This window comes from Macaca thibetana, chromosome 3 (genome assembly GCF_024542745.1).
Source record: "Macaca thibetana thibetana isolate TM-01 chromosome 3, ASM2454274v1, whole genome shotgun sequence".
Lineage (NCBI taxonomy): Eukaryota > Metazoa > Chordata > Mammalia > Primates > Cercopithecidae > Macaca > Macaca thibetana.
In genome coordinates this window covers 16,552,459-16,564,601 of record NC_065580.1, presented here as the reverse complement: position 1 = coordinate 16,564,601, position 12,143 = coordinate 16,552,459, and the positions used below count along the sequence as shown (strand labels likewise).

Here is a 12,143-nt window from a genome sequence, read left to right as displayed (position 1 = left end):
TCAGCTCTATCACATCAGTTTGGTTCTTCCTTCAAATAGCTATTTCATCTTTCGGCTAGTGTGTCATTTTATTTGATTCATTAGATTCCTTAGATTGACTTTCAGCTTTCTTCCGAATCTTGATAGTGTTTGTTTCTATCCTGTTCCTGAATTCTATGTCTGTCATTTCAGCCACTTCAACCTGGTTAAGAATCATTGTTGGGAAGCTAGTGTGTTCTTTTGGTGGTAAGAAGACACTCTGACTTGTTGAGTTGCCAGAGTTCTTTCACTGGTTCTTTCTCATCTCTGCGGGCTGATGTTTCTTGAATCTTTTAAGCTGATGTCTTTTGGAAGGGTTTTTTGCTTTTATATTCTTCTATGCCCTTGAGGGTTTGACTGTTACGTAAGCTGGGTTCAGTAGACTGGCTTCATTTCTGGAATATTTCAGGGGGCTAGGATTCAGCTCAGTACTTCTCGGCTGCGTGTTGTAGGCCTGTGGTGCTGGAATTAGGCCCAGAGCTTTGATTTTTGACACCTCAAGGTTAAAGCATCTGCTACACCAGAGGGACTGAAGCATTCCCAATTCCACTGGCAACAACACTGCAATGGGGGATGCCAGCCAAAGTACTTTTTCCAAATGGTGGCATTGGGGTACATGATCAGAAGTATGTGCCAATAATGGCAATGTGGCAGTTTCCATGTATATGTTTGTGCTAGCTTTTTTGTTGTTACACAGTAACCTTTGCCTCTTTTTATAGTTATTATCTTGAAATACATTTTATCTGATATAGATATAACTACTTGTGATCTTTTTTGGTTTTCATTTGCATGAAACATCTTTTTGTATCTCTTCACTTTCAATCTATATATCTTTTTAGGGGAGGTGTGTTTCTTGTAAGTGACAGATCGTTGGGTCTTGTTTTTACATTCATTCAGCTATTCTCTGTCCTTTGATTGGTGAGTTTAAATCATTTACATTCAATGTTATTGTTGATAAGTAAGTACTTGTTACTGCCATATATTTGTTTCCTGGTCTCCTCTTCATTTGTTTCTTCTTTCCTGCCTTCTTTTCAGTAAAGGTGATTTTCCCTGATAATGTATTTTCATTTCTTGTTTGTTATTTTTGTGTATCTGTTGTATTTGTTTGTATTTAAAGTTACTATGTTGCATATGTTTGTATTTAAAGTTACTATGCATGAGGCTTGCAAATAATATCTTATACTGATGACACGTAACACTGATTGCCTAAGCAAACAAACCAAAAACAAGAGAAAACTAGTAAAAATCTTATAGTTTAACATTGTCCTTTCAACTTTGTGTCCTTTCTGTTTATATCTTAGGTACTGTCTATGTCTTGAAAAGCTGTGTTTTTTTTTTTTTTTTATTGGTTCATCTTTTAGTCTTTCTAAGTAGTTTACACGCCGTAATCACAGTATTATAATATTGTGTTTTTCTGTGCACTATTATCAGTTAGTTTTGCACCTTCAGATAATTTCTTATTTCTCATTAATGCTCTTTTCTTTCAGATTGAAAAACTCTCCTTTTCATTTCTTCTAGGACAAGTCTGGTGTTGAGGAAGTCCCTCAGGTTTTGTCTGGGGAAGTCACTCTTTCCCTTTCATGTTTGAAGGATATTTTCACTGAATATACTATTCTAGTATTAACTTTTTTATGTTTAAATATGTCATGCTCTTCTCTCATGACCTGTAAGATTTGCACTGGAAAATCTGCTGCTAGACCATATTGGTGTTCCATTGTATGTTATCTGTTTATTTTCTCTTGCTGCTTCTAGAATCCTTTCTTTATCCCTGAAATTTTGATTTATCCTTGAAGTTTCATTATTGTCTTGATGTAGTCTTTGACTTAAATGTGCTTGGTATTCTATAATCTTCTTTGACTTGAATATTGGTATCTTTCTCTAAGATTGGGAATTCCTCTGTTATCATGACTTTGAATAAACTTTCAGCCCTATCTCTCTCTCTACCTCTTCTTTAAGGTCAATAACTCTTAAAGTTGCCCTTTTGAGGCTATTTTCTAGATCTCGTATTTGTGCTTCATTAATTTTTATTCTTTTTTCTTCTCTGATGGTGTGTTTTCAAATAGTCTGTCTTCAAGCTCATTGATTCTTCTGCCTCATCAATTGTGAGGTTGAAACCCTGATGCATTCGACAGAATGTCAATTGCATTTTCAGCTCCAAAATTTATGCTTGATTGTTTTAAATTATTTAGATCTCTTCAGGATTCTGAATTTCTTGCCTGTGTTATCTTGAATTTTGTTGAGTTTCTTCAAAACAGGTATTTTGAGTTCTGTGTCTGAAAGGTCACACATCTCTCTCTCTTTTTGGGATTGGCCTCTGGTGCTTTATTTGGTTCATTTGGTGAGGTCACGCTTTCCTGAATGGTCTTGAGGCTTGTGGATGTTTGCCTGTGTCAGGGCATTGAAGAGTTAGGTATTTATTATAGTCTTTGCAGTCTGGGCTTGTTTGTACTCGCCCTTGGAAGCTTCTCAGGTATTTGAATGTACTTGGGTGTTGTCATCTAAGTTTTTTGTCTCTGAAAACTTATCTGCATTAGGGGGCACCCAAGACCAGTAATTCTGTGGCCCTTGTGGACTCATAGATGTACTGCCTTGGTGGTCTTGGATAAGATCTGAAAGAATTCTCTGGATTATCAGGCAGAGACTCTTGTTCTCTTCCTTCACTTTCACTCAAACAAACGTTTCTGTCTCTCTCTGTGTTGAACTACCTGGAACTGAGGGAGAAGTGGCACATGCTCTCCTGTGGCTACCATCACTGAGACCCTAGGTCAGAACTAAAGCCAGCATGATAATGGGTTTCACCCAAGGTCCACGGTAACCACTGCCTTGCTTATTGCCTATGTTCACTCAAGGCCCCAGGGATCTACAATCGGCATGTGGAAAAGTCAGCCAGGCTTATATCCTTCCTTTCAGGGTCACAAGGCCCCCTGACCCCGGGGACATTCACAGATCCATCCAGGAGCCAGAGCCTGGAGTCAGAAACCTTGGGAATCTATCTAGAGCTCTATTCTACTGCAGCTAAGCTAGCACTCAAGTCACAAGACAAAGTTCTTTCCACTCTTCCCTGCCCTTTTCACAACCAGAGGAGTCTCTCCCTGTGGCTACCACTGTCCCAGCCCACAGCAAGAGTTGCCTGACTATTGCCAATGTTCACTCAGGGCCCAAGGACTTTTTAGCCAGCTTGTGGTACATGCTGCTAAGCCTGAGATTCTTCTTTCAGGGCAATGAGCTCTCCTCTGGCCCAGGGCAGGTCCAGAAATGCAATCCAAGAGCCAAGTCCTGAAATCCAGGACCCCCGGAGCCTATCTTGTACTCTGCTCCACTGTGGCCAAGTTGGTACCTAATCTGCAAGACAAAGTCTCCTTTATTCTTCCCTCTCCTTTTATCAAGCAGAAGGAACCTCTCCCCATATTCACCACAGCTGAGTATGTGCTGCATCACACCCGAAACCAGCATGTCTCAGATTCTCACGTTAGCTCTATGGCAAGTACTACCTGGGCATTGCTGCTGATTATTCAGGGTCCAAGTGCTCTTTATTCAGCAGATGATGAATCTTTCTGGGTCTTGTTCCTTCCCCACAAGGCAGCAGGTTCCCTTCCGGCCCATGGTGTATTTAGAAATGTTATCCAGGAGATAGGGCCTAGAATTGGGGCCTCAGTACTCTGCCCTTTGCCCTATCCTACTATGACTGAGCTGGTGTCTGATTTTCAAGAAAAAGTCCTCTTTACTCTTCCCTCTCCTGTCTTTAAGTGGAGAGAAGGTATATTAGGCCATTCTAGCATTGCTCTAAAGAATATGTAAGACCGTGTAATTTATAAGAAAAGGGGTTTAATTGGCTCATGGTTCTGCAGGCTGTACAAGAGGCATAATACTGGCATCTGTTTCTCAGAAGGCTCCAAAAGCTTATAAATATGCAGAAGGCCAAGGGAGAGCAGGCACATCACATCGCAAAAGCAGGAGCAAGAGATAGAGAGTGGAGGGTGTATTAGTCTGTTCTTATGCTGCTAATAAAGACATACCCAAGACGGGGTAATTAATTAAAAAAAAAAAAGAGGTTTAATAGACTCACAGTTCCACATGGCTGGGGAAGCCACACAATCATGACAGAAGGTGAAGGAAGACCAAAGTCATGTCTTACATGGCAGCAGGCAAGAGAGCTTTCACAAGGGCACTCCCATTTATAAAATCATCAGATGCCTCAGATTTATTTACTATCATGAGAACAGTACGGAGAAAACCACCCCCATGATTCAATTATCTCCACCTGACCCTGCCCTTGATACATGACGATTATTACAACTCGAGGTGAGATTGGGTGGGGACACAGAGCCAAAGCATATCTGAGGGGGAGTTGCTACACACTTTTAAATGATAAGATCTTGCAAAAACTCACTCACTATCATGAAGACAGCACCAAGCCATGAGGGATCTGCTCCCATGACCATGACCAAAATACCACCCACCAGGCCCCACCTCCATCACCAGGGATGACAATTCAACATGAGACATGGGTGGGGACAAATATTCAAACTCTATCATTCTGCCTTTTTTCTCTCTCAAATCTCATGTCCTTCTCACATTGCAAAATACAATCGTGCCTTTCCAACAGTCTCCCAAAGTCTTAACTCATTCCAGCGTTAACTCAAAAGTCCAAAGTCTAATGCTTTATTTGAGACAAAGCAAGTCTATTCCACCTTACCGGCCTGTAAAATTTTAAAAATATATATTTATTCTTAAGATACAATGAGAATATAGGCATGGGGTAAACATTCTTCTTCCAAAAGGCAGCAATCGGGCAAAAGAAAGGTGTTACAGGCGCCATCCAAGTTTGAAGCCCATCAGGAAAGTCATTAATTTTTTTGGTTTGTTTGTTTGTTTGTTTTTGAGACAGAGTCTTGCTCTGTCACCCAGACTGGAGTGCAGTGGTGCGATCTCGGCTCGCTGAAACCTCCACCTCCTGGGTTCAAGCAATTCTCCTGCCTCAGCCTCCTGAATAGCTGGGATTACAGGCACCTGCCACCATGCCTGGTTAATTTCTGTATTTTTAGTAGAGATAGGTTTTTGCCATGTTGGCCAGGCTGGTCTCGAACTCCTGACCTCAGGTGATCTGCCCGTCTCGGCCGCCCAAAGTGCTGAAATTATAGGCATGAGCCAGTGCACCCAGCCAAAGTCATTAAATCGTAAACCTCCAATAGTTCTTGACTACATGTTCCACATCCAGGGCATACACTGGTGCAAAGAGGGGCTCCCAAGGCCTTGGGAGTCCTTCCCCTGTGGCTTTCCAGAGTTCAGCCCCCTGGGTTGCTTTCACATGTTGTTGGGTGTTTTGGCTTGTCCAGGCACAGGGTGCAAGCTGTCAGTGGCTCTATTGATCTGGGGTCTGGAAGGCAGTTGTCCACTTTCCAAAACTCCAAAATAAAACTGTGTTGTAGTAATATTCATCCAGTCTCATGATCCCATAAAAACGAATTATTCAGCATAACCACACTTTCCATAGCTACATTTTTAGAGATTTGATGAGACTAGAACATCATCAAAGGTGCTTCTCAGAAATCAACCTAAAAAACTGAAATAAAAATTAGTTAAGATCAGTAATGGAATCTTATCATCCTTTCCAAGTAAAAGATATTGTGTGTGCAGGAACAGAAAACCAAACACCACATGTTCTCATTCATAAGTGGGAGTTGAACAATGAGAACACATGGACACAGGGAGGGGAACATCACACACTAGGGCATGTTGGGGGGGGTGGGGGGAAGGGGAGGGAGAGCATGAGGACAAATCCCTAATGCATGGGAGGCTTAAAGCCTAGATGATGGGTTGACAGGTGCAACAAACCACCGTGGCACATGTATGCTTATGTAACAAACTTGCACGTTCTGCACATGTATCCCAGAACTTAGAGTAAAATAAAAATTAAAAAACCAAGATTGTGTGTGTGTGTGTGTGTGTGTGTGTGTGTGTGTGTGTGTTTTCTGTGGAGACTCAGCGCATGGAAATAGTTTCTCAGTGTGGCGTTACCAAGAGGTGCCAGGTCATTGGCAGAGCTCCTAGGTACTTCTAGGTAGAGAAAGGAAACATCAGACCCAGTTGAATCTGCCTAAGTTATATATAGCTCATAGGGTAGTTTATTTCAAGATTTTTATAAATTCAGAAATATTTTTGTAAAATCGAAAAATCCTCTTTATAGAGTGTGCTATCTAAAATCTGGCAATAATAAATCTAAATACAGGCCAGGTGTGGTGGCTCACACCTGTAATTCCAGCACTCTGGGAGGCCAAGGTGGGCAGATCACAAGGTCAAGAGATTGAGACCATCCTGGCCAACATGGTGAAACTCCATCTCTACTAAAAAACAAGAATTAGCCGGGCATGGTGGCAGGCGCCTATAGTCCTAGTTACTCGAGAGGCTGAGGCAGGAGAATTGCTTGAACCTGGGAGGCAGAGGTTGCAGTGAGCCAAGATTGTGCCACTGCACTCCAGCCTGGGTGATGGAGCGAGACACCGTCTCAAAACACACACACACACACACACACACACACACACACACAAATCTAAATACCAAGTGTGAAAAGGTGTGGCTCTGATTAATCAAAAGGAGCTCTGGAATGTCGTGTTTCCTGGATCTGCTTGATATCCTCATACTATTTCATCCTGTGGCCTGTATAATTCTGGCTCCCCTCTTCTATCTTAGGATACTCATTGCAATGATGTAGCAGCAGTTTATTGTGCAATCAAGATGTGTCCTTTTGTTTCCACTGGCCAAGGGTGAATTTGAAGTTCCACCCTAAGTCAACCCTTCTGGGAAAGCAATAGAGAGTGTGTGTGTGAGAGGGTGTGGGTTGCAGGGGTTGGGGTGGGGCATCTCTGCTCCTGACTTGGACAATGTTGAGCTCATCAGGTCAGAAGGTGTGAATCCATGACACTGGAACGTTGGCCACTTGGAGGCGCTGTGGCTCCACAAAGCTGTGGGGAACCCTGGGGAGGAGCGAAGGGTGACCCAGGAGAGGAGGGCTGAAGGGAATGTTTGGCTGTGTGCTGGCATCAGGACGTGGTTGGAATTCAGAGTAGGTCCTGGGACTGCCCAGGGCAAGGTAGGGACACCAGGGACTTCAGTTTGCACCAAGGAGGGAATGTCTCTGCCTCTGCATGGGCAGTGGAGGGTGAAGAGGCTGGGGTGGCAAGGGCTGGGAATCAGCGCCAGGAAAGGGACAGGGGTTGTCAGAGAAAAATAAGGTGGGATGTGGGCGTGTGGGGACTGTGTTCCACCTGCCCCGTTTTTAATTTCAGGATTGGGTAGGACAGGAATGGTGCAGGACGCAGCAGAGCCTGGAATCTGCCAATGGGTAGAGCAGGCAGGGGTGGCCTGCAGGGAGAGTAACTGGGAAAGGCCAGTTTCCCAAGGAAATGCCGGAAACATTCCTGCACCACTCAGGAAATTACCGTGAGGGGGGTGCTGCCAGACAGAGGGGTTCAGGCCCTGCGGAGTTGACAGGACTTTCCCAGGCACTCTCTGCTGTTTCTACACGTGATCTGCTTTAATGCCCACTGATATCAGGCAAGGTCAATATTATATTACCTGTTTATACATATGAGTGGAAGCAGGTGTCCCTGGTCTCATGTTTAGTAACTGGCTGTAGTCGGTTCCTCCGACACCTCTGCACGCGCCCCTCCTCTGTACATCTGTCCTCTCCTCTGACTTCCTCATTTCAGATCCCCGCTAGCAGGAGGGGAAGGTCATGTCTCATATGTGGTCATTAAAACCTCTTTCCCGACAAGCCCAAGGAACTTCCTCGTCAAGCATCTACATTCATCCTTCATTGTAGGAAAGAAAAAGAAATAAAATTTTCTGCACTGTGGACTTTCTGTAACTGATGTAATATACCTTGAGGGAAATGAACATGAATAGTTATTATTCATTCATTCATTAATCTTATTCTTTTATTCAATAAACTTTTTGAGGATCCTTCTTTGTATAAGGTATTCTGTAACTTAAAATTGAAAAGAAAAACAAATTAAGTGGAAAAAATGTTTCATGCTTTTTAGAGCGTTAAGGCTTGCATTTATTTTTTAAATGGTTTTCTTTATTAAAAATAATTTACTGATTTCTAAATTATACAAATTTACTTTTTTCCTCTTTCTCTGGCTAACTAGTCGCATTTTAGACAGTCATTTAATTTAATTGTGGTAAGAATATATAATATGAAATATATCTTTTAAACAGATTTTTGTATGTACAATACAGTATTGTAATCTACGGGCAAAAGGTTGTACAGCAATCCCTAGATCTTATTCATCCTGCTTAACTGAAATTGTATACCATTGACAGCAACTCTCCATTTACTCCAATGCCCGCCCTTGGAAATTACCTTCAACTTTGCTTCCATTACTTTGATTATTTAGGTTCCGTCATATAAGCAGAATCATGTGGTATTTGCCTTTCTGTGCCTGGCCTATTCACTTAGTGTACTGTCCTGTAGGTTTATCCGCATTGTCATATATGGCTGGATTTTCCTCTTTTTAAAGTTTAAAAAACTTCATTGTATGTAGAAGCTGATGTCGCAAACAAAATTTATTTATTCATTTTTCATTCATTTTTTTTTTTTTTTCTTTTTCTTTCCATTCATTTAACTCATATAACATGTCAGAAGTCACAGAAATAAAATATACATTTCCTCTGATGATTTATTTGATGAAATTAACTAATTAACTAAAGAATGCAGTATGGATCCCTCTTGAGGCATTTAGAAATCAATGTTATTGTTTAAGGTCTAAAGTATAAAATGTGTCATATTTGACTGTTTCTATGAAACCGTCTGTCACATGACTGGCAGTCATTTGCAGAACTGCAAGCACTGAGTACATTGATGCACGTTCACAGTTCAATTCTGCTTCATGGAGAAGACTTTGAAAAAATACTAATCTAATCATTTATTATCATTTTAGTATACACAAAATAGAAAGCCTTCATTAGGAAAAGTTCAATTAATTAGAAATTCAACTACAAGAAAACATCTTAACATGCAAACACTATTCTCATTTTACAAGTAGAGGAATTGCCCATAGTTTAAATTACTCAACCAAACTAAGTAGAAATTAGGATGCAATACTGGGGCTCTAACCCTGGTCTATCAAAGCCCTGTGTTTTATAGCCATCAAGACCCGGACTCAATCATGTCCTTCGGCAGAGTTCTCAAAGCACTGGAATGTTGGAAGCCCAGTGGGGTCCCAGGCAGTGTTGAGCCTCAGTCTGTGCCATACTATATATTTCATAACAAACGATGCTTATCGTTAATGTCAGATAAATATGCTTCTACTGTTGAGACTATTAAAACAAGAACCAGTGAAGACAAGTGAGCAGAAACAATTAGCAATTGAAGTGTATGAAGACAAGAAATCTTTACCATTAAAATATATGAAAGTCTGTATAACTATATTTAAAGGGAATTGAAATGTGAACAAGAAAAAGGAGACTGCCAGAAACCATCAAGGTAACATTAAAAAATAATCAAATTCAATATAGAAATGATTAAGATTATCACTGAAAACAAAATGGAAATGAAGAAAAGATGAAATGCTTCCAAGAGATTATTAGTGATGTCAAGGACAAAGCTGAAGAAGTTACATAGAATGCGGCACTGAATATTAAATATGTAACCTGAGAGAGAGCTTACGGGTGGTTTCCAGCACAGTAGAATATATAATTTTTAATTATATGTTTATTTATATATAACATATGTCTATAACTATATTTAAAGGGAATTGAAATGTGAACAATGAAAAAGGAGACTGCCAGAAACCATATATTATTTATATTTATGAACAAGAAAAAGGAGAAAAAATTTATATTTAATATAATTATTGATTATAATTAATTTAATATAAATATAATTGATTTAATATAAATATAAATATATATAATTATATAAAATTTAATTATATAATATGATTATATTAATTTAATATATAATTGATTTATAATATAATTATATAATATATATAATATTATTATAAATATATATATATATTTATATATATATATAATATATATATATATATATATATATATATAATATATATTTATATATATATATTTATTTTATATGTATATATATTTTTATATATTTTATATGTATAATATATAAATAAATATGTAATTAAAATTATATATTATGTAAACATATATTTCCCGTTTTTCTTATAGATAATTGAAGTTTCAGAAAAAGAAAGTAGAGGGAATAAGTGATCACGATGAGACACTAGCTGAGAATTTTCCAGGGGTGTTTCAGGACCTAAATTCTCAGTTTCAAGAATTCAAGTGAATATGAAATAAGATAAATGTTTATATTATAGTGAGATTGTGGAACACAAGTGACAAAGAGAAGATTCTAAAAGCAGTCCCAAAGAAAAGATAAATCTCTCCTGGTGGAATAGACTGAAAAGATCAATGAAAGTCAAGAAAGAGGATCAAAAATAACCATTTAGTGAGAATTATGATCCCCATTCATTAAATACTGAGATGGAGGAAAATATATTTACAAATGGAAAAATAAAAAAAAAAAGACTATGAGTTTTCCAATAAGTTATCTTTTTTGAATTATAGCCAACAAAGGTGGGAAGTAGTCCCAGAAGAAAGGCATGAGGTGCAGCTGGTGAGGGAACCCATGTGATGGGGCAGTCCTGTTGGGCACGTGTGTGACTCGGGGGGTGGAGGAGGCTAGGGCATGAATGGGATGGTACAGGGGACCCTGACTTGCAGAAAAGGCAATGAGCTCACCCCTTGGTGCCTTGTGTTGGGGACGCTGATGGCACATCCTAGAAAACATGCCCAGCAGACAGAGGCGCGGCTGTGGGGTGAGGAGAGGAACTCAGAGATGCAGCATGAGGCCTCTAGCTCCAGACAGCTCTGGAGAACAAAGTGAAGACCGATGCATTTATGTTGTTTAAAAGGAGCTAATAAATATCTAAAGCAGTCATCTAAGTGTGTTCTAATATAAATCCTGTGTTCCTGAGATTGTGGGGATTGAGAGAGGAAGTGATGTCACTGTGGGAACTGCTCTGTGGGGACAGGGACGTCCCTCTTCCTCTGCTCCTGCTCACAATGACTCTGATCTGGTAAAGCTCCCATCCTGCCCTGACTCTGCCATGGGCACCAGGCTCCTCTGCTGGGCTGCCCTGTGCCTCCTGGGGGCAGGTGAGTCCTCAGACACCAACCAGCCTCATTGTGTGTGTGTTTGTGTGAATGTGTATATGTGTGAGATGAGTACAACTGCTTTCTTCATTCTGTTTTCAACTTGTGCCTCCACAGATCACACAGGTGCTGGAGTTTCCCAGTCCCCCAGGAACAAGGTCACAGAGAAGGGAAAGGATGTAGCGCTCAGGTGTGATCCAATTTCAGGTCATGCTGTCCTTTACTGGTACCGACAGAACCTGGGGCAGGGCCTAGAGTTTCTAATTTACTTCCAAGGCACGGGTGCAGTAGATGACTCAGGGCTGCGCAGTGATCGGGTCTCTGCAACACGGCCTGAAGGATCCGTCTCTACTCTGAAGATCCAACACACAGAGCAGGGGGACTCAGCCATGTACTTCTGTGCCAGCAGCTTAACCACAGCATGACACAATCGCCTCTTTGCTGCTCACAAACCTCCTCCTCTCTCTCCTTGCTTCCTTATGATACTATTTTGCATCCTCATCTCACAACGCTCCTCTGCCTCTTCCAGAATCATTGCTTGCATGTCTGCTGCTCAGATCAGCAGATGTGCGTTGTACACGTTAATCATTTTCTGTGGAAGGCCCTTTGCTGGTCTTCATTATCCATCCTTATTTTCCACGTTGGATACTGCTCCCTTCAAGATTACTTGTTGCCTGCAAGGGATCCTACTTTTTACATTCAAATTTTACTTTTCATTAATACATATTTGATGCTGTCTTGAAGGTAATCTCATTATCGTCCCAATCTTCTGCTAATCTTTATTTTCATGGTAACATTGACTGTTACTTTGGGGGACATGTATTTCATCTTTGGTAATGGAAATGAAATAACTATGCACTTCAATTCCTGTATGTTCCTCCTACTTCAGAGTAAATCCAATTTTCTTCCATTCCTCCCATTCTATCCCGCTCCCTTTA

At 40.4% G+C, this 12,143-nt stretch overlaps 1 gene segment (V, D, J or C); it reads left to right on the top strand.

The window, feature by feature from the left end:
• The first annotated feature begins 11,107 nt into the window (after positions 1–11,107).
• The window catches only part of LOC126951110 (probable non-functional T cell receptor beta variable 7-3), a 632,711-nt gene continuing 631,675 nt past the window's right edge, over positions 11,108–12,143 (top strand). The window contains 2 exon segments of the V gene segment in view: positions 11,108–11,208; positions 11,323–11,587. Coding sequence covers positions 11,160–11,208; positions 11,323–11,587 — 314 coding nt within the window.